The 21,155-nt window shown below is 40.3% G+C and overlaps 1 protein-coding gene and 1 pseudogene across 1 annotated transcript; both read left to right on the top strand.

Moving 5' to 3' along the window:
• Positions 1-1,511: 1,511 nt before the first annotated feature.
• On the top strand, positions 1,512-7,359 carry LOC146377530 (C3a anaphylatoxin chemotactic receptor-like; annotated as a pseudogene).
• Positions 7,360-10,405: 3,046 nt separating this feature from the next.
• On the top strand, positions 10,406-13,772 carry LOC146377531 (chemerin-like receptor 1). Its single transcript, XM_084944191.1, has 2 exons — positions 10,406-10,479; positions 12,311-13,772. The coding sequence occupies exons 1-2, from the start codon at positions 10,470-10,472 to the stop codon at positions 13,387-13,389; spliced, it is 1,089 nt and encodes a 362-aa protein (XP_084800317.1). The 5' UTR covers positions 10,406-10,469; the 3' UTR covers positions 13,390-13,772.
• The last annotated feature ends 7,383 nt before the right edge of the window (positions 13,773-21,155 follow it).

Below are 21,155 nucleotides of genomic sequence, written 5' to 3' on the forward strand. Positions count from 1 at the left end.
CATTTCAAAGCTACCCAAAGTCTAAATAGTTGTCCTATCTCAAGAAGCATGTCCTTGATCTGCCTGATTCTCACTCCCTTAGCTCCTCCCCTTGATTAAATGACATCCATCAGTTTTGGGGTGCAATGGTCAAGTGTAGCCATTCAAGGCTTACAGTGGTTATTCTCTTGAACTCCTCCTTTATCTGTAGACCACACAAACAGAAGAATTAAACCTTGCAGACTATTAGCTATACTGCATTAATGAATGCTCTAATACATTATTTAAAGAGGATAGATGTGATCTAAGGCTACCCCAAGTTTTGAGGAAACAAAAACAATCTTGGTGAAGACAAGGGAGACTTCCCCACCATAACCGTGGTGTAATCTCTAATGTTTTAGCAATCCTGTTTTTGCAGAGGTTTCGAATTTACACATTGTTCACTCCCAGCCCATTTTGTAAAAAATGTGTCCCAACTTAACAAAGCACTAATGACCCTAGATTATCACACTATACTAACTGCTTACATAAAGTCTTAATGTTAAGTAGATTCACATAGCCTATGCCAGAATAATGCTACTGGAATGACATTAACAATATTTCACACAGTCTGATTTAAAAAAAAACAACAACAAAAAAAACAAAGATAGCTACAGCTCTTAAGATCAAGAACAATACTTACTTTAAGCTGTATCACAATACTAACCAAAATCAATGTAATATTACGTATAGGTCATGCAAGTTTTATAAAGATATAAAATAGGTGAGCCAGACGGAAAAAAGAAGCCTCTAGGTTATCCCTCTGACAAAACTATTCACAGTTTAAAGGCTTCTAATTTTGGTAAAAAGAAAAACAAAATCAGCCTATGATTGAAATTAGATTGCACTGTGTAGCAAAACTTTAACCATGCTTTTCCTAGCCACAGTTGTACTCTCTAGCTGAAGACTTTTGTCAAATGAAACTTTATAAGTCTTATCCTCTCCTGTGCTAAAGTTTAGAATGGCTAGCATTAGCTACATGTGGTAGTGCAACGTATTTCCTTAACTGTATGAGTGTAATATCGTACACAAATTCACTACACGTGACTAGCACAAGTGTTTTGCTTTGGTAGAAGTGTTATTTGTAAATGAAATGTTACTGACCTTAAAATGTATTTTACATACGCTTGCAAGTCCACCATGCAATGCAATCTTAATATGTGAATTTGCCCGGGCAAGTTAAGTGGGTAGGGGAGGGAACTTGAAATCAGAGAAAAAAATCAGTGGAGAAAAAATAAGTTATATATTCAATTTCTTTAAGTAATTACAGCTTGAATTTTGTTTTGAACCCACTAACATTGGGATTTAATTTCAGATTACATACACAAATAATTTAATGTAATTACCAACATTATTAATTCAACACAACCCAAAAAAATTAAATTTGCAACTTAGAAGGTCTATCTTAATCAATAAATTAGAATTTTATCTCGCAGCCATGAATTTAATCAAGTGGTGGTAAAAGGCCTGATGAATTACTTTTTAGAGTGTAGATGAGCATCAGGAGAATCCAGAATAGTGCCAACCAGCACAAGAACATCTTGGCCCACATCTTAGACGATGTAAAGGCAAAAGAGCCAAGCCGGCCAGAGCGACGAACAGGTAGGCTAAAGTAGATCAAACAGTTAAGCTAATACAGCTCACTGAGAATATGTCAGAGCACATTTAGCTCAAGTAGCAGATGTTGAGGACAAATGTTGTAAATCAATCCCTGGATTGAAATAGTCCTGAAGTGTGAATGTCCCTGTATATATAGGTTGTTTTTTTCCGTGTTCAGTTTTTATAAAACTGTATATCCATATGCAGACAAATATACATAAAGTATCTCACAAAAGTGAGTACACCCCTTACATTTTTGTTAATATTTTGTTATATCTTTTCATGGGACAACACTGAAGATTTGGCACTTTGATACAATGTAAAGTAGTCAGTGTACAGCCTGTATAACAGTGTAAATTTGCTGTCCCCTCTAAATAACGCAACACACAGCCATTATTGCCTAAACAACTGGCAACAAAAGTGAGTACACCCCTAAATGTCCAAATTGTGCCCTATTAGCCATTTTCCCTCACTGGTGTTATGTGAGTCGCTAGTGTTACAAGGTCTCAGGTGCAAATGGGAAATAGGTGTGTTGAATTTGGTGTTATTGCTATGTCAATAGCTGTATGTTGAGTTATTTTGAGGTGACAGCCAATTTACACTGTTATACAAGCTGCACACTGACTACTTTACATTGTATCAAAGTGTCATATCTTCAATGTTGTTACATGAAAAGATATATGTAAAATATTTACAAAAATGTGAGAGGTGTACTCACTTTTGTGAGATACTGTGTATATGTAACTGTCTAACCTAATCAAATCCTGTTTTTTTTATATGCATATTCTATATTATGTTGAATACTTTCCTTCTTGTTTTAGGTAACATCAGTTGCATAACAGATCAATCATCTGAACAGGATGCAGCTTCCACACACATACAAACAGCCTCCATTGTCATCTACTGTGTGATATTTATTGCTGGAACTCTGGGCAATGGCCTGGTTATTTATGTGACGGGCTTCAAAATACAGAAAACAGTCGACTCGATATGGTTTCTCAACCTGGCTACAGCTGACTTCCTCTTCACAGCCTTCCTGATTTTTTCGATCATTTCTCTCTCTTAGAGTCAGCAGTGGCATTTTGGAGAAGTCATGTGCAAGCTCAACACTTTTGTGAGTGTAGTCAACATGTTTGCCAGTATCTTCTTTCTGACAGCCTGGATGTCTGGATCGTTATTTGTCCATCTGGGTGGTGGTGTGGGCACACAACAAGAGGACAGTCTGCAAAGCTCAGCTCATGGCGTGGGCTTTGTGATCCCATTCCTGGTAATACTTGTCTCTTAAGTGGCCATAGGCATCCGTGCAATGCGCATGTCAAGAACAAGTGTGGAAATATTAAGCAAGATAGATGTTGTTGCTCAAAGGTTAAAAAAGCCAGGCATTGAGGATATGAAATTATGTGTAGGCTAGTGGAAATGGATTTTATTATGACATATATACCTGTATACACTAGATATGTAATCATAATTACTCACATAAATTCTGTGCAATCATATATACTATGCACACTTACAATGAAGTATCTTATATAGTGGAGTCACTGTGTTAAGCATTTAACCTGCATGTTCAACTCACATGACCCATATATTTAGGTCAAATATATCTACCACTATATGAATGAAAAAGTTTGTGCCACTTGTTGTATGAATACATGCTGATCAGTACTGTTTGAAAATGTAACAGTGAGGATCAGTAAGAAACCTTTGATAGTGTTATGGCCAACTGTGACTAGTCTAACATAGGGTTAATTCAGCTTGGCACTGCTAAAGTATGCGCATAGGACCCCTTCTCTGCATCCAGCTGCATTTAACTGTAGTGCTTCACTGCGTGTTCAGCCCTTTACATGGCTGTACAACAGCCGTTTAGATGGCTGTACAGCAAAAGCAGGCGGCCCTTTAAAGGGCTGTACAGCAAAAGCCTGCGACCCTTTCTATGGCTGTACAGTAAATGCGTACAGCCCTCTCAATCAAACATGTTATGATAAGCTCACAGAGGGGGGTGAACTCACCCTCCCCATTGATGGGGAGGGGGGTAGTGGAAAAGTATAAAAGTAGCTCTATTAAGAGGAAATGCTTCAGAGCTTCCTTGGAGCATACTCTGCCAGGCCTAGGGTGTGACAAGGGTGATCTCCATATGCATATGCTTTGCTAAATAATGGGTTGAAGTTGAACTTTACTGTCTCTGAATGACTATTTGCCATCAAAGAATCGGGTGAAGCCAGCGTGCTTTGAAAGTTTGCATCGCACATGTTTTGGAGTCAATTGTGTTTATTTTTTACAGCTGAGTAACAAAAGGATCAGAGAAATCGAGAGAGGATCTTGACACAAGGAAACCGAATCATTTTCTCCATCATTTTTACATTCTTCATCTGCTGGTTGCCCTTCCATGTTTGCAATTTTATAGAATTGAAGGCTACGACTCACCCAGATCTTCATGGCATTGTTAAAATTTATGGTCCTCTAACTGTGAGTCACACTATGTAAATCATACTATGCACAAACCACAAAAGCATCTGTTAAAAATTAAAATTAAAAGCAAAAAGGAAAAATTAATTCGTAAAAAAACATTGAGCACATTAATACATTAACATTAATTGTAGACCAATAAATGAGGAAATGCAGGAACCCTCAGCTGGGTCTAGGTATCTGCCTGCACACATTTTGGGTACATGTCTTTCTCACCTCGGGACTGGTTGTTTCTACATTAAATTAAATTATTTTGTTGCAGAAGTTGAAATGGTTATGCACTATTATTAGTAGTAGTAGTATCTGGGAGATGCTTTTCTGCCAGATCGATATATTATATTATAGAGGGTGTCATGGCTATTGGATGGATTCACGCGCAGAGTTCTTTGCAAACAAAAGAAGACAATTTATTTACAACAGGGAACACCTCAGTGCTATATATATGTACAGTGAGTTGGGAGGGGGGTCCAGGGCTCAAGGGAGAAGGGATAATCCACACACACTCACTCCTCTTCAGCCGCACTCGCTCTAAAACCCCACTCATGCCGCCACACACAGAAAGGGTCCATAATCTGCTCCAGGAGGAGGGTATCTACACACAGAATTCAACAGTTAGTTCCACAGGCGAATATACACAGGGAGATCTTTAGATGAAGCCAAGAGCACGAACTCAGGAGATTCAACGTTCCAGCGGTGAGCTGCTCTGTGCCACTGCCTTAAATAGCAGCTGGGGAACTCAGCCAGAGCAGCAGGTGGTGACAATCACAGGTGCGTGGGCCAAGAGCAAGAACCTGTAACGAGCTCCGCCCAGGCAGAGAGAAGGAGAAAAACAAAAAAAACCTGTAGCCAGTGTGAACCAGCCAGAGAGATAGAGGGACCATGACAGAGGGTACTAACACATGGTATGAAAGATTTCCCCTATCTGTCCTTTAGCAAAGGGGCTTTACTGTCTGTCTGTATCGCCAGTAAGAGGTGAGGGTGATGGTCAGGGTTATGCACATTGGATAACAATTTGTTCTCTTTGTGGTATTTTTATGAACTTTAAACAATGAACAATGAACAGAGTGTTATTCTTTTTTTTTTTATAAAGGAACCAAAAATGGTATTTTCCTCTTTTTGATAACACAAAATGTATCAGAATCATCCTGGGAACTTTAACCGTTTATGTTAAAACAGAACATAAACAGTTCCCTCAGCTCCATGATATCTTCTTCACTCACACCATCAGATATTTGAGGCTGCTCAACTCCCCTCATGCATTCTTCTCTGTCCATTTCAATAACTTTTTTTTATGGTAATCCCTGTAACAGGAAGTTGGTGGGGTCAAACTTTTAATTCAGACTGGAGCCTGCCCTTAAATTGCACACTGCAGTATGGAACTTCTCCCAAAGTCCATCATGGAAAAGAAGTACCGTATTTTTCGGACCATAAGGTGCACCGGATTATAAGGCGCACTGTTGATGAACGGGTTTTAAATGTTTCAATTTTTCAGAAATCTCTCAGTCAGAACATCATGTTTATATCATGTTTAGGTGGAAACGAGCAAGCTAACTTCCTAGTAACTACTAACTCTGTTGAATTTAATCCATTCTGTTTTTGCCTGGATGTTAAACTTCATTGTTACACCTGGTAAAGCAGCAATGCTTATCATTTTATTAAAGATGAAAGAATTTTGACAATTTTTAACTCTCAGTAATGCCGCAGCGTTCGTTTGACTTTGGGACCTGAAATGAAGTTTGGAGCCTCGGCTGGGCTCCTCACTACGATTTAAATTTATTGGTTATTCTTGGTTTTATTCTCTTGACGTTATTTTTTGTTCTGGTCTCTAGTTTAAGTCACTGTCTTCTCTGTGTTTCATGTGTTATATACTTTCAGTCAATCTCTCAGCCATTAGCACGGCCTGCACCTCTGCACCTGTTTGTCATCAGTTCAGTCCAGCCTGCAGTTCTGTTATCAGCTCAGGTCCACTGTCTATTTAGCCACCATCTCCACCCACTCATTCTAAGACGGGAGATAGCCCTACTAAGACTTTTGTTGTTTCTCATGAGCTGGCCTATTTGGAGACTGTTACTCTCTTCAGGGCCTCCCCAGAGGCTGAGTTTCGTCTCTCAGCTAACTCTGGACCCCTGGAGACGAAGAAGCCAGCGCAACCTGTTTTTCCTGGGAGCTCATCCGGGTTGTCTCAGCGATTGGTCCCTGCTGAGAGCTCAGGAGTTAACTCTGCTACCTCCATCCTCTATTGGAAGCTCTAGTGAGCTCATTCGGCCAGCTAAGGACTGCATCCTGCTGTTGCTGCCTGAGCAGAGCCACTGCCCTGTGCAGCAGATGGCAGCAGACGGCCTCCGGACCTTTTTCGCTGCCGCCGCTGCCTTCCCCGCGGTCGGCCTCCAGAACTGTTTCGTCTCTGTTGTTGGCCTCCAAGTCGGCCACCTGAACTGCTCAGACTTCTGTGCTGTCCTTAGTTCCTCTGTTCAGAGTTGTGTTTTGTTTTTGTAAGTTTTGTTTATGAGGAGATTTTTCCAGCAATAAAGCTGCATTTTGAGTTAAACCTCACGGTTTTGAGTCCTACTCTTGGGTCCACCTTTCCGGCCTGCCTACCACACAGACAAAAATGACAAATGACAAAAACCTGGTCACCTGTTTTCTGTTGGATGTAATCAGAGGACCGGCTGTTTGGGGGTAGCATTATCTTGTTTTTTTGGTCCAATGTCTCCTGACAGAAATAAGACCAACTCCCCTTCCACAATTTTCAGTAGCATCTTTTCGAGCTCACCCTTCATCGGACTGCAGAGGACACTAAACAAATGTTTTGTTTTGGAAGAGGTAAAATTACTAAACATTACTGAAATCTTACCAAATCAAAGTTAAGGTTCTCAAACTGAAGCTCCAATTTTGAGTTTTACCAGCATAATTATAATATCTAATAACTTAACCACCTTTTGCACCATAAAATGTGGAAGCTGTAAATCCTGTCATTTTGAAAATCTAATCTGTGTGCTCTGCCCAGCCCCCACAAATGTGGCATCTAGTGATGACTCAGTCGCAAACCAAACGACTCTTTGAAGAGAACGATGGGAGCTGGCTCCTCATTGGGAGCCGTGTTTTTGTTTTTTGTTTTTCTTTCTCTCACCCTCTCTCTCACACCTTTTTTCGCATCACGCCGGACGTGATTGGTCAATATGTGTTTGTGCCTTGTGTTTTTGCTGATCACAGGAGGAAGGGGCGGTGGTTACACTCGCAGCAGCAGTAGCACACGAACAGAGCAGGAGGGAGTGAGAGAAAGAGAGCCGGGGCAACAACAAGAGACAACATCGACACATTAGAAAGGTATAATAAAGAAAATGAATGACACCAAGAAAGAAGCAAAATCTGGAACCATTTAAATTTTATTGACAATACAAAGGCAGAGTGTCTGCAGAGAGTCTGCAAGAAAAGAGTATCATGTAGAGCCGGCTCTACAAACAACCTGCACAGGCACCTGAGAACTGTCCACCCATCAGTGCAATGGGAAGATAAAACACAGTCAGTTGAGCTTGATATTATTGAAGGTGCCAGTGTGTCAAATGTTGTTGTTGGTGCTGCTGCTGCTTCTTCTGCTGCAGTATCTACATAATCATGCAGTATACCACTACAACCACCTAAACCAACCCAGAGCTCTATGAGACAGTTTTTGCAAAGTTGAATTATAAATAGTTGTTTTTTGTATTTATATATATATATATATTTTATGTGGAGTGAATAAATAAAAGCATTGTGGCGGAGGTGTGGTCTCGGTTCTGCTGCAGAGGAGGGGTGACGCAGTGAGCTCGGAGGGAAGACACGGAAGCGTGGTGGGAACAGGTGTGTCTGGGCAGGCTGATTGATGATGAGTCTGTGTATTCTGTTCTAGTGTTGGCTGGGAAGAAGTGAGGTGGCAACGAACCAGGACTGTCCGCATCCTGACCTGAAAGGCTAACAAAACCGCAGTTTGTGTTGCCATAAATAAAAGGGCTGCTGCCCAAACATAACGCCTGTGTGTGTGTGTGTGTGTGTGTGTTCCGGGGACCTGTGTCACAAGCATATTTATATATTAAATATATATAAATAAAAAATCATTCATTTTGTGCATAATTTTATATTGTTGTTGATAATATATTAATTAAAGCAACAAAACAACCTGAAGAGCTGCTTGGGAGCCGAAAGAGCCGGTTCTTTTTAGTGAGCCAAGCTTAAAGAGCCGGTTTTCTAAAAAGAGCTGGAATTCCCATCACTAGTGGCATCAATAGATTTTAATTGATAGCTCAGGATGTCCTCTTACAGGATATTACAGTAGGACTTATATGAATTACAAGAATGGTGCTTTATGTAAAGGTCTCACACTCATGTTCCTGGCAAAAATTAATTGCTGAGTCTTTGAAGAATATGGGAACCCAGGGACCACCACAACAATCCACCTCAACATCCTGTCCCTGAACAGACACAGGTCACGTAGCCATCCTTTCCCTTAAGAAGTCAATCACCATCTAAGGTGTTATTCAGTTTCAGTAGCAGTTATTGCACTGATGGTCTGATGTGTTGCTGTTTTTACTGACATTTCCTGTAGCTTCATGTTGCTGAGTCCTTTTAAAAGCACAGAAATCACAGAAGCTGATCCTCACAAGGCAGTTGTAAGCTCACTGCAGCATAGATGATCCACTCCCAGAATTAGGCTGTATGCAAATTGCACAGAAGTCTCTCCAGTGCATTCGTCACATGTGATATGGGGGCAACTGGATTATAGTCATTCAGTTCTGATGGTGTTGGATTATTCAGTACAGAAACAAGACAGCATGTTTTCCATATCTTCTCCTGAATTTCTGTTTTTGTATTTTGGTTCTGTATTCCTTATTTAGTCTTCTGGTTATGAAATTATATTTACATTCCCAGGCTTAGGACGATGCTATGTTCTGTGCCTGTAGTTTCCTGATTGCTTTTTCTGTGGGGTTTATTTATCCCCTTTTGTATTCCCTTTCTATGCCTCCTGTCTTGCCTTGGTGCCATCCCTTCTGTGTGTCTGTCAAGCTCTGGTGTCTTTGTCTTTATAAAAGCCGCTGCAACACATGCAGGAAGGATTAGTTTAGAGCACAGCTAATGAATATTTTAACAAAGAAACCAAAACACCTTTACATGTTCCTCATCCCAGCATCAATGAGTACTTCCATATAGCATTGATATTTTACTGGATTGTAGGGCTGTGCGATATGACCAAAATCTCATATCCCGATATAAGAATTCTATCGTCCCGATAACGATATAAATCACAAAAATGTAACAATTTCTGTAAATTCTGTGAATCTCGACTGCGCGTCATGTAGCTGTAGTCGAGTGTTTTAACCGATGTATGAAACGATACATTTTTAGACATAAGTTGTAACAGCCGCCGTTTTCTTTGTGAGTATTTATTACACGGCGTGCTACGGGGAAAAGCCTGTTCTAACGTTTGAGTCTAAGGTTTATTTTTTAGCACCTGGCGGCTCTTTTTTACTTCTCATCCGTAAATAATCTGCTCTGTCACGTGATTCAGTTTATTTTGAAAAGTCTCAACAGGATCTTGAGCTTTATTGTGAAAGGTTTATGTGGAACATGAACAAGCGGACACGCGATGCTGTTACCGTCGTTGTTGCTAACCACAACGCATAAAAACAGGCGCTTGTCCGTCCGTAGTGTGGTTATATTAAAGATAAGAGAAAGAGAGAACTTTAAGAAATTAATATAGCCACTACAGTGACCATCAAAACGATGAAAAAATATTGCCGTAAACAGTTTATTTTGCGACACCACGAAACAAACGATAGGGTAAAATGAAACGATAGACGTTTTTATATCGTCATCCGATATACATCCTTATATCGAACAGCCCTACTGGATTGTACTACTTGTACTGACAATTAATAATAGTCTCTGCAAAACAGCTACTGCACTGCTGTTGGGTTAATCTGTGAAACATATACTCAGACAGCTAGTGAGTGTTTGATAGGTCAGAGAGTTGTAAAAGTGTATGAGGAAGTTTAAAATTTAGCACAGTGTAGCAGAAAAAAATACACTTAACCACAAGCAATGACTCTTATACAATGAAATATGCAAAATACAAATACAACACACTGCAATAAATACTAATCTAGTAAGACGTGTAACCTTTTAAAAGTAATCAAAAAATATTCATTTAGGTTCACCAAATGTCACGCAGTCCTCTGTTGCTTCATCAGTGTATATTGAGGCATTTCTGTTATTTTGTCTTTTCATTTCTCTGTGTGAGTATTGCCTCATCTGCAGCAACTCAGAGGGAGGAGTAATCGAAGATACAGAGCAAGTATAAGCAGCAACAGATAGAGATCAACTTAGAATAAAGTCTGTCAGCTAAAAGAAACATGAGTGGGGGTAAGATGATTTGCTTTAAATATAAAATGTATTAGCATTGAATGCTGATATGAATTCCTGCTAAAGTGATTTAGATGAGCATGCATGCCTGTTATCATTTCTGATTACAACATAAATTAAGTTAAACAAATTCAAAATTTCAGCTTGAAGTACTTAACATAATCTAGTAGCATATTGGAAGTAAGGGTTGCATAGTGGATGTGACATATATATATATATATATATATGTATATGCACGCACACACACACACACACACACACACTCACTACCGGTCAAAAGTTGTAGAACACCCCAATTTTTCCAGTTATTTATTGCGGTTCAGTTCAGATCAAGCTTGAAGTGGTACATAGCTAAATGGTTGACTGCTACATGTTAAAAAAAAAGGTAAGGTTACCTAAAACTGAGAAGTAATGTATATTTTAAAATTATACAAAAAGACCTGTTTCAGCAAACACAAAATGAGTTAACAATTTAAAGCTGTTCTGCAGCAATGGAGGTTGTCATGCCTTGAAAGCTGGTACTACTAATTCCTACAGGTGTTCCAACTTTTTTGGAGTACTTACAGTCAGTGAGTACTTTTTCTTTCACCATCAAAAGGCACTCAGAAACTGGGGAAACTCTGACAGGAATAGGTTTGGCACACCCAAAACTACAACTGAATCAGAGGAAACGTTTCTGAGCGTTAACAGCTTGCGTGATAGACAGCTCACACAGCAACAGCTTTAAGCACAGCTTAATATTAGTCTCAGTTTTAACTTTAAGGAGAATACTTCCAGCTGCAGATTTGACAGGATGAGTTGCAGCAAGAAAGCCATTGCTAAGATGTCAGAATAAGACAATGAGGCTTGGCCATGAAACACTACCACTGGACTACTGAATACTGGAAGAAGGTATTATGGACTGATGAATCAAAATTCTAAATCTTTATTCATCACGCAGGATCTTTGTACGCCGTCAAGAAGGCGAAGTGGTGGTTCCACAGTGTGTGGCATTAATGTCAAACATGGAGGAGGAAGTGTGATGGTCTGGGTGTTTTGCTGGATTGAGGGTCAGTGACTTGTACAGAGTGAGAGGCACCCTGAACAAAAATGGCTACCACAACATTCTCCATCACCATGCAATACCCTCTGGTATGTGCCTAGTTGGTCAGGGGTTCATCCTACAGCAAGATAATGACCCAAAACATAAGTCCAAACTATACCAGAACTACCTCAGGAAAAAAGAACAAGATGGTAAGCTTGGAAACATGGAGTCGCCAGCACAGTCTCCAGACCATCGAGCCGGTTTGGGATGAACTGGACAGAACAGTGAAAGCAAACTAACCTACAAGTGCCACATGTTTATGGGAAATTCTTTAACAGATATGGGAAGAACTTTCTGAAGAATATTTGATTTCTATTGTAGAAAGAATGCCACGGGTGTGTTCAGCTGTTATATTTGCCAAAGGTGGCTGCTTTGATGAGTCAAAGGTTTAGAAAACATTTTGGTCTATAAATTGATTCCATTATCTGTTTGTTTGTTTTTAACTCCAATTGCTTATTTGTACTATGCTTTCATTTCAGAATGCAATTAGAAATTAAACTGCATAATTTTTAATAAAAAACTGAAAAAATTGGAGTGTTCTAAAACTTTTGAAGGTATCTATCTATCTATCTATATATCTATATCTATATATATATATAGATATATATATCTATATATATATATATATATATATATAGTGCACGTAATCAAATATTATTTTTTGTTCTTTTGCCCTTTTTTTCTGTGTATGCTGTATAATGTGTTAAATAATAATCTTTCTTAAAATACTTTCCTTCTTGTTTTCAGGTAACATCAGTTCCACAACAGATCAATCATCTGAACAAGATGCAGCTTCCACACACATACAAACAGCCTCTATTGTCATCTACTGTATGATAGTTATAGCTGGAACTTTGGGCAATGCTCTGGTTATCTATGTGACGGGCTTCAAAATGAAGAAAACAGTTGACTCAGTTTGGTTTCTCAACCTGGCCATAGCTGACTTCCTCTTCACAGCCTTCCTGATTTTCTCGATCATTTCTCTCTCTCAGAGTCACCGATGGCCTTTTGGACAATTCATGTGCAAGCTCAACAGCTTTTTGAGTTTAGTCAACATGTTTGCCAGTGTCTTCATTTTAACAGCCATGAGTTTGGATCGTTGTTTGTCCATCTGGGTGGTGGTGTGGGCACACAACAAGCGCACAGTCTGCAAAGCTCGGCTCATATGTGTTGGTATCTGGGTGATTGCTGCGGTCTGCAGCACTCCTTATGCAACTTTTCGCACTGTTGTGGAATACAATGGGGCACATTACTGTGGTTATTCTATGACACATGAACAGCAATGGAGTCTCCACATTTTTCGCTTTCTTATGGGCTTTGTGATCCCATTCCTGGTCATATTTGTGTCTTATGTGGCCATAGGCATACGTGCAATGCGCATGTCAAGAACAAGGAGACGCAGATCTCGCCGGGTCATTTTCTCAATCATTTTTGCATTCTTCATCTGTTGGTTGCCCTTCCATGTTTGCAATTTTATAGAGTTAAAGCATATGACTAACCCTAAAACCTTGCCCATTGTTAGAATCATGGGTCCTCTGACTGTGAGTCTGGCTTTTCTGAACAGCTGCTTGAACCCCATCCTTTATGTTTTCATGTGTGAAGAATTCATAAAAAAGCTTCGGCAGTCCATATGTTTTGTACTCGAAAGTGCTCTGGCAGAGGACCATTTATCGTTTATGTCCACTCGCTCTGTGTCATCAACCTTTTCAAGGATTTCCCAAAAGTCAGAAGCTGCTGCAACTTTGGAGAAGATCTACCCAGCTGCTTTTGAATCCTGCACAGAAAGCAAAGTAGTCATCACTGAGGAGACACCAAACCCCAAATAAAAACTTACCGTTGGCAATGTAAATTTGAATTAATTTTTTAATGTAAAATTTAATCTCAGGATGATTCAGATTGTAAATTTGTGCAAAAAAATCTAAAATGTTTTGTTGTTTTGTTTTTGTGACCCCTACTGTTTTCTTTAGATTTTTCTAACTATTCCAGGGGAAATCTCACTATGCTCCATGCAGTAGTAAGAAAACTAAACTAGCCATTATAATAGAAAACCTATGAAGCTTTGAATTGTGGTATTTAATTTGTTAAAAATGAATTATGTAATCCATACAGTCATATTAACATTTTTCATTTAAGAACAGCTTTATATTTGTGTATATGAGTTTCTAATGCTCTAGATTATTTCATGTTTTTTAATATCAGCATCCACTGAACTGGGTATTAATTATGCACACAATTAACCAGAATAATTGTCTTGTTTCTTTAAAAATTCGTAATAAATCATACCTTACAGATTTTATATTGTTATCAATCTCAAAACCCACAGTAGCCATTTGTTGTCTTATCTCTGTGTTCTGTAGCAATTTAAAATTAAATGGTCCAAAGTCGTTTTCATCACAGTGTAGCAGAGGTGGGACCAAGTCATTGTTTTGCAAGTCTCAAGTAAGTCTCAAGTCTTTATCCTCAAGTCACAAGTCAAGTCTCAAGCAATGTCAGGCAAGTCCGAGTCGAGTCTCAAGTCACTGGTGTAAAAGTCAGAGTAAAGTCACAAGTCTGAAACTTTGAATTTCAAGTCCTTTAGAGTCCTAAAAAAACAAAAAAAGAATGTTGCAGTTATATGCTAAATGTAAATATTAGACCATGTAATTTTTAAATCTGTATTTTTCTCAACACATGACGAAATAGTGAACTTAGAAAATATACACAAATTGTGAAATTGCACCTCTATAAAATGCAGCTCAATTAAACTTAGCTCCAAGAATAATTTTCACCGACAGTTCTGAGCTAAGCTGCATGTTATTCTTGGATGCGCTTGTAGGACCGGCTTTAAAATCGCATGACAAAAATATCATACACATTAAAAAAAACTGTATCACCAATGTAGCCTGGACAACATTTGCTAGTTAGATAAAGTCAGCTATCTCATTGTAGCAAAAGAGAAGGACCACCTACTGTTCTTTATGCAACTTCAACTGTCGGAGAAAGTTGGAAGTTGTTCCATCTCTGTCTGTGATTCTCTTCTTGCATGTTTTGCATATTGCATTTCGGTTTTTTGTTGACTACTTCATAGTTTATGTACCTGAAAAAAATAACTCCTTGCAGCATTTTTGAGGGTTTTTTTTTTCCTTTTCTTTTTTTTTAAATCTGGTTAATTTGATTGGCTGTGCTACAGCTCACGCACACATACGTACGGAGTGTGGTTTGAATAAATGATGCACACTTTCTATATAATATGCGTGTTAAATTTTATATTTGGGGTGAAATATCAAGTCTTTTCAAGTAAACCGGTTCAAGTCCAATTCAAGTCCCAGGTCATTGGTGTAAAAGTCCAAGTCAAGTCACAAGTCTTAGAACATTTTTTCAAGTCAAGTCTAAAGTCATAAAATTAATGACTAGAGTCTGACTCGAGTCCAAGTCATGTGACTCGAGTCCACACCTCTGCAGTGTAGCATGGGGCATATCTTTGTTGTAACATAAAAGCACCACTGATCCACTGCTCTGACAGGAAGTTGCCCAACAGAGATAAGTTTTCAGATATAACTTTGTCATAGATATTTTTGACAATTTGAGAATGTTCTTCTTCACTCGCATATTTATACTGTGTTAAACCTCCATTATTATTGTCATTAATTATACTATAAATTTGTTTTGGACATTGATTCTGATTCTAATTTCTGTTAAGATATTGCCATTGCTCAAGGATGTCTCCAAAAAGGAGTTTGTAGTATATAGCTTTCCCTTTCAATTAGCCCCACAGGGCCTTGTTCTTGTTTGTTTTCCTGCTCACACAAGCACTACACACGTTTTTGATAAAAGAGATTTTCAATTCAAAGGTCAGGCACACCGTTCACCTTTTTGTTACCTCACGATTTGTTCCCCATATCAGTTTAACGCATAATTTATTGAGAACCATGATGACTTTCTGTGGGAGTGGAAACACAGTGGTGAGAAATAGCAATCCTGATACACTGTGGGTTTTGACAGTGTCCACTTTCTGTCACGGCAGGCAGGAGTGAAGAACCCAAATGCAGACTCATACACGGAAGCGAAACTTAAAGTCAAAAAGCAGCTTTATTGCTGGCACTAGTAAACGCAGAACTGAACTAAACAATACTACGAACAGAACACAGAACACATATATGACGGGACGGCGCGACACTGAGCAGACTAGACTAGACACCATATACAGAGGGTAACAGGGGAAAGAGGGAGCAGCAGTTAATTACACATGACGAAAGCTAAACTGAATATGATGACTGAAGACTACCAAAGAAAAACAGGAAGCACACAGAGACGCAGACAGACCTAACAGAGGAGGAATCGCAAAAGCAAACCAAGACTAGAAATACAGAATCAAAACCCAAGACACTAACAATGACACATAATAACAAAATCGAGGATAAATAATAATACAAAACCGAAAACACTGGGTCACTGACCCAGGATCGTGACACTTTCCACTAATCCAAATTCCCAGGACTTTCATTTGTCATGTCTGTGTGTAGGCAGGCAGGAAGAGAGGACCCAAAATGCAGGACTCACTGAGGCGGAAGTAACTCAAAACACACAGCTTTATTGCTGGTAAGAAGCAGAACAGAAAAACACTAACTAAACTGGAAGAACAGAATAACTGGGCAGGTAGGCTGGCTGGCAAACGGAACACACAGAGGAAGCGAGGGTGAACAGACGTTAACGACACGACACCGAGTAGGGGAAGACACAGACACTAAATACAAGAGGTGAACGGAGCGAAGAGGAAACGCTGGGAGACACGGCTGAGGCTGATTACACTGACGAGACAGGGAGAGCACAAAGCTGAACGCACTGACATAGGACACAGACCTACAAAATAAAACAGGAAGCACACGACAGAAAGACACAGACTCGTAAACAGGCATAATGACGTCATGGACAGGCAGAGGGACATACGGGCAGAGAAGACTAAGCACAGGCAACCTAAACCAAACATGAGGGCAAGATAACAAAACCTAAACCAGAAATAATCATCATCGTCATCATCATCATCATCGGATAACTAAAGAATCAGAATATAATTATAATCAAAACAGTATCACCAATTAATCAAATCATAAATCATAATCTAGAAAAACACCAAAGCATGAAAAGCAGAAAGCTGGGTCAACATGACCCAGAACCGTGACATCATTTCATCTTTAACCTCCATCCATATTATGGGTATCTTTACTGAGTAAGATGCTCTAACCTGGACATAACCTAGCTAAATAACATAGGGTGCTATTCTCATTACAAATAAGAATAGCACCTAACTTTACAAAATTAACATTTCTATTCTCCTAACAAAACTACGGAGCCCCGGAGGGGACATGGGAGAAAAAAAAATTAAGACGGACTTTTGCGAGCTCTCGCAAAACAAACTCGGGATCTCGCAAAACTTTTGCGAGATCCCGAGTTTGTTTTGCGAGATCTCGTAAAAGTTTTGCGAGATCCCGAGTTTGTTTTGCGAGAGCTCGCAAAAGTTTTGCGAGATCCCGAGTTTGTTTTGCGAGATCTCGCAAAAGTCCGTCTTAATTTTTTTTTTCTCCCATGTCCCCTGCGGGGCTCCGTACAAAACGGTAATGAAAACCTGAAACTTTATATTCTGCCCTCACTGCTACACTGGATACAGTTATGCAGATAGATAAACTCCTTGACAACTGACAGGTGTATCGTCCCTTTTATTGACGCTGCCTTCAGTACACCTTTAACCATAAAAGTCCAAAAATAATAGCAAATATAGTTGCATTAACTCTTATTCAACTTAAATACTCACAAGCGATGCTTTCTGTAAAACAACGAAGAGGATGGATGCAGATGTTTATCCGAACAACATGCTGAGTCAGTCTTTTCTCAAAGTGTGCTGCATTACTAACTCTACAGCTAATAACAAACAAATCTTGGCATGAAAGAACTGTAGTGACTCTTGCTGGTAGGAAGAAGAACTACACCAGCACACTCCCCGTCTGACATCTATTGGATGTCATCACCATCTTTAAGGATCAATGTCTCTATTAGTATTTCGCAGCAGGAGTACAGTCTCTGTCTCTGGTCTTAAGAAGGTTTTAGATGTTCCTCCAGAAGTGACCTTTACCTCAATCTTTCTGACATGTCCGTCTTGGCTAGGAAAGGTCTCAACAACCACCCCCATGGGCCAGTGGTTTCTTTTAGCTCGACTGTCCTTTAGAAGAACTAGATCTCCCTTTTGAAGATTTTGACTCACAGATTGCCATTTTCTTCGCTCTTGGAGTGTCGGCAGGTACTGTGTTTTCCAACGGTGCCAGAAGACATTTGAAAGATGTTGCACTTGTCTCCATTGGCGTCCGAACAAATCTTTATTGTCAAAGTGTCCGGGTGGTGTAGGTGGTAATCCAGTTTTCTGCATAAGGAGGGTAGCAGGGGTAAGAAGAAAGGGGCAATCTGGATCTGACGAGACTGGTAGTAGCGGTCGAGAGTTTACAATAGCGGTTACCTCTGCTAGAAGGGTAACGAGAACCTCATGGGTCAACAGGCGAACTGGGTTGACACTTAGCATAGAGTCCAGTATGCGCTTCACAATGCCGATCATGCGCTCCCAAATTCCTCCCATATGAGAACTATGAGGAGGGTTGAAGATCCATGTGCATTCATTCTTGGATAAAAAGTCTTGAATTTCCTGGTTGTCGCAGTGTTTTGAAGTTATTCCGAGCTCCTTGCACGCTCCCAGAAAGTTGGTCCCACAGTCGGACCTCAGCTGCTTTACTGGTCCTCGGATAGAGATGAATCGTCTCAGAGCATTGATAAAACTAGACGACTCCATCGTCTCGATGACCTCAACATGAATGGCCCTGATACCCAAGCAGGTGAAGATGACGGCCCAGCGTTTGCTGCTGGAAAGGCCTCCTCTTGTTCTCCAAGAACTTATTGTGAGCTTGCGGCAAATTACACAGTGGTGGATGACTGAACTGATGCTCCATTTCCCACCAACAATCCAGAAGCCAGCGGATCTCATGGCTCCCTCTGTGAAATGGCGCCCCTGGTGCTGCACCTGTTGGTGGTAGTGTCGGATTAGTAGAGTAGTTAAATGGTGGTTGCCTGGAATGATAATGGGGTGTGCTTCGTCGCTTTCCATGCTGGCTTGTGAAAGGCGACCACCAACCCTGAGACAGTCTGCATTGTCTTTGAAAGGAGAGAGTTTTCTGAGAAGGCTCTGTTTTGGAATGTCTTTTTGGGCTTGAAGACATGTGAAGATGTCAGGATAAACCTCGTGTTGAAGACCACTCAGAACAACGCTCTTTGCCTTACTGTAATCTTCTGGACTAAGACTTTTGCAGATATGCCAGCCATGACACCTTTTTGGGGGAGTGCTGTTCCTGTAACACCTTGCAATATGAATGAGCCTTGCTATTGCTCTCAACAGTGACCCCCAAGTAGAGAAAGACGCAAATCGTCTCGTTTCGAGGAAAGAAGCCACGACATTGGTTGAAAGTGATGTCACTGTTGGACGGATCTCAGGATCTGATTCAGGATTGACTAGTTCAAAGGTATGTTTAGTCACTTCAGGGGTTGATCTCAGTAGGTAATCTGGTCCTTTGAGCCATGTGCTTGATGAGAGTGCACTAGCTGGGATTGATCTTGAAGCTATGTCGGCCGGGTTAAGCTCTGTTGGAACGTAGTTCCACTGCTCTGGGTTGGACAATTTTCGAATCCTCTGTACGCGATTGCATACGTAGACGTAGAATCGTCTGGATTCATTCTGTATGTATCCAAGTACCACTCTGCTGTCTGTGAAAAATCTTGTAGAATGGAAGGGAACATCAATTTCCTCTGTGATAATGTCAGCAATCTCGACAGCAAGAACAGCTGCACATAGCTCGAGCCTGGGGATTGTTATTTCTTGCTGCGGTGCGAGTTTTGCTTTGCCAAACATGAATCCCAGTTCATTGTTGCCTTCTGAGTCTGTTAGATTGTTAGATTGTCTGGAGATTGTTATTCATGCATTCATTTCATCACGATTGGACTACTGTAATTCACTGTTTACATGTCTAAACAAAAACTCCTTGGAGCGTCTGCAGATTGTCCAAAATGCCGCAGCAAGGCTTCTGACAAAAACATCGAAATACTCTCATGTAACACCATTGCTTATACAGCTGCACTGGCTCCCCATTGAATTCAGAGTCCACTTTAAGATTCTGGTTCTGACATTTAAGGCTCTTCAAGAACAAGCACCAGCGTACATCATTGAACTTTTACAGCCCTATGCCCCTAGTAGGTCCCTGAGGTCTTGTGATCAGGGCCTACTTGTTATTCACTATACAAGACTGAAAACCAAGGGTGATAGAGCTTTTGCTACTGTGGCCGCCAGACTGTGGAATTCTCTTCCTCAGAACTTAAGATCTGCAGACTCAGTGATTACTTTTAAAAAACAGCTAAAAACACATCTTTTTAAAATTGCATTTTGTTAACTTTTGACTGTTTTTGTTTTATACTTTGTGAAGCACTTTGTGATCTTTTATCTAGAAATGTGCTATATAAATAAAATTTTACTTACTTACTTATTTACTTAGCTTGACATAGGCTACTGCAGCGATAGCTTTTGTAGACGCGTCACAGAATATACAGAGCTCCCTTTTTTCTGCACCACTGAAGGATATAGAGGTGTACATTCTCGGTATTCTGACTTCTTCGAGAAGTTTCAGGGACTCTTTCCATGCACTCCACTCTTGGAGCAACTTTTCTGGGAGTGGATCATCCCATTGACATATGTCTGTGGAAAGTTCTCTAAGGAGAGCTCTGCCTTTGATGCTGACCGGAGCTGCAAACCCGAGAGGGTCAAACAGACTGTTGACGACTGAAAGTACCCCTCTGCGGGTATAGGGCTTCTCAGCAGTGGACACTTGAAACGTGAATTTGTCTGTTGCAATGTCCCAGCTTATTCCGAGGCTTCTTTGCATAGGTGGAATGTCAGCTCCTAGGTCGAGGTCTTTTAGACCCTTGGCTAGATCGTTTTTGTGGAATGCCTTCATTACATTCACCTCATTGGATGCAATCTTGTGTAGCCTCAGATTAGATGAAGCCAGACTGTCTTGAGCGTTTTGCATAACAGCAATGGCATCAGTACTTGATTGGAAGGAGGCGAGACAATCATCTACGTAAAAATGTCGTTCCACCAGATGTTGTGTGGTGATGTCCTGCTTGTCTCGGTCCTCTGATGCCCTTCTGAGTCCGTAAGTTGCAACCGCGGGCGACGGGCTGTTGCCAAAGACATGTACGGTCAGTCTGTATTCCACAATCGGCTGATCCATGTCATTGTTTTGGTGCCAGAGGAATCTCAAAAAGTTCCGGTGGTCCTCCCTGACCACGAAGCAATGGAACATTTGTTTGATATCGGCTGTGACTGCCACCTTTTCTTCACAGAGTCGCATCAACACACCCAACAAGCTATTGTTGAGGTTGGGCCCAGTAAGAAGAACATCGTTGAGGGATACTCCATTGTGTTGTGCACTTGAGTCGAAGACAATGCGTATTTGTTCCGGTTTGCACGGGTGGTACACTCCGAAGAAGGGGAGGTACCAGCACTCTTCTTCTTTAGTGAGTGGTG

The sequence above is a fragment of the Perissodus microlepis genome, chromosome 11 (assembly GCF_051167445.1).
Source record: "Perissodus microlepis isolate ML-2025 ecotype Zambia chromosome 11, ASM5116744v1, whole genome shotgun sequence".
NCBI classification, from domain to species: domain Eukaryota; kingdom Metazoa; phylum Chordata; class Actinopteri; order Cichliformes; family Cichlidae; genus Perissodus; species Perissodus microlepis.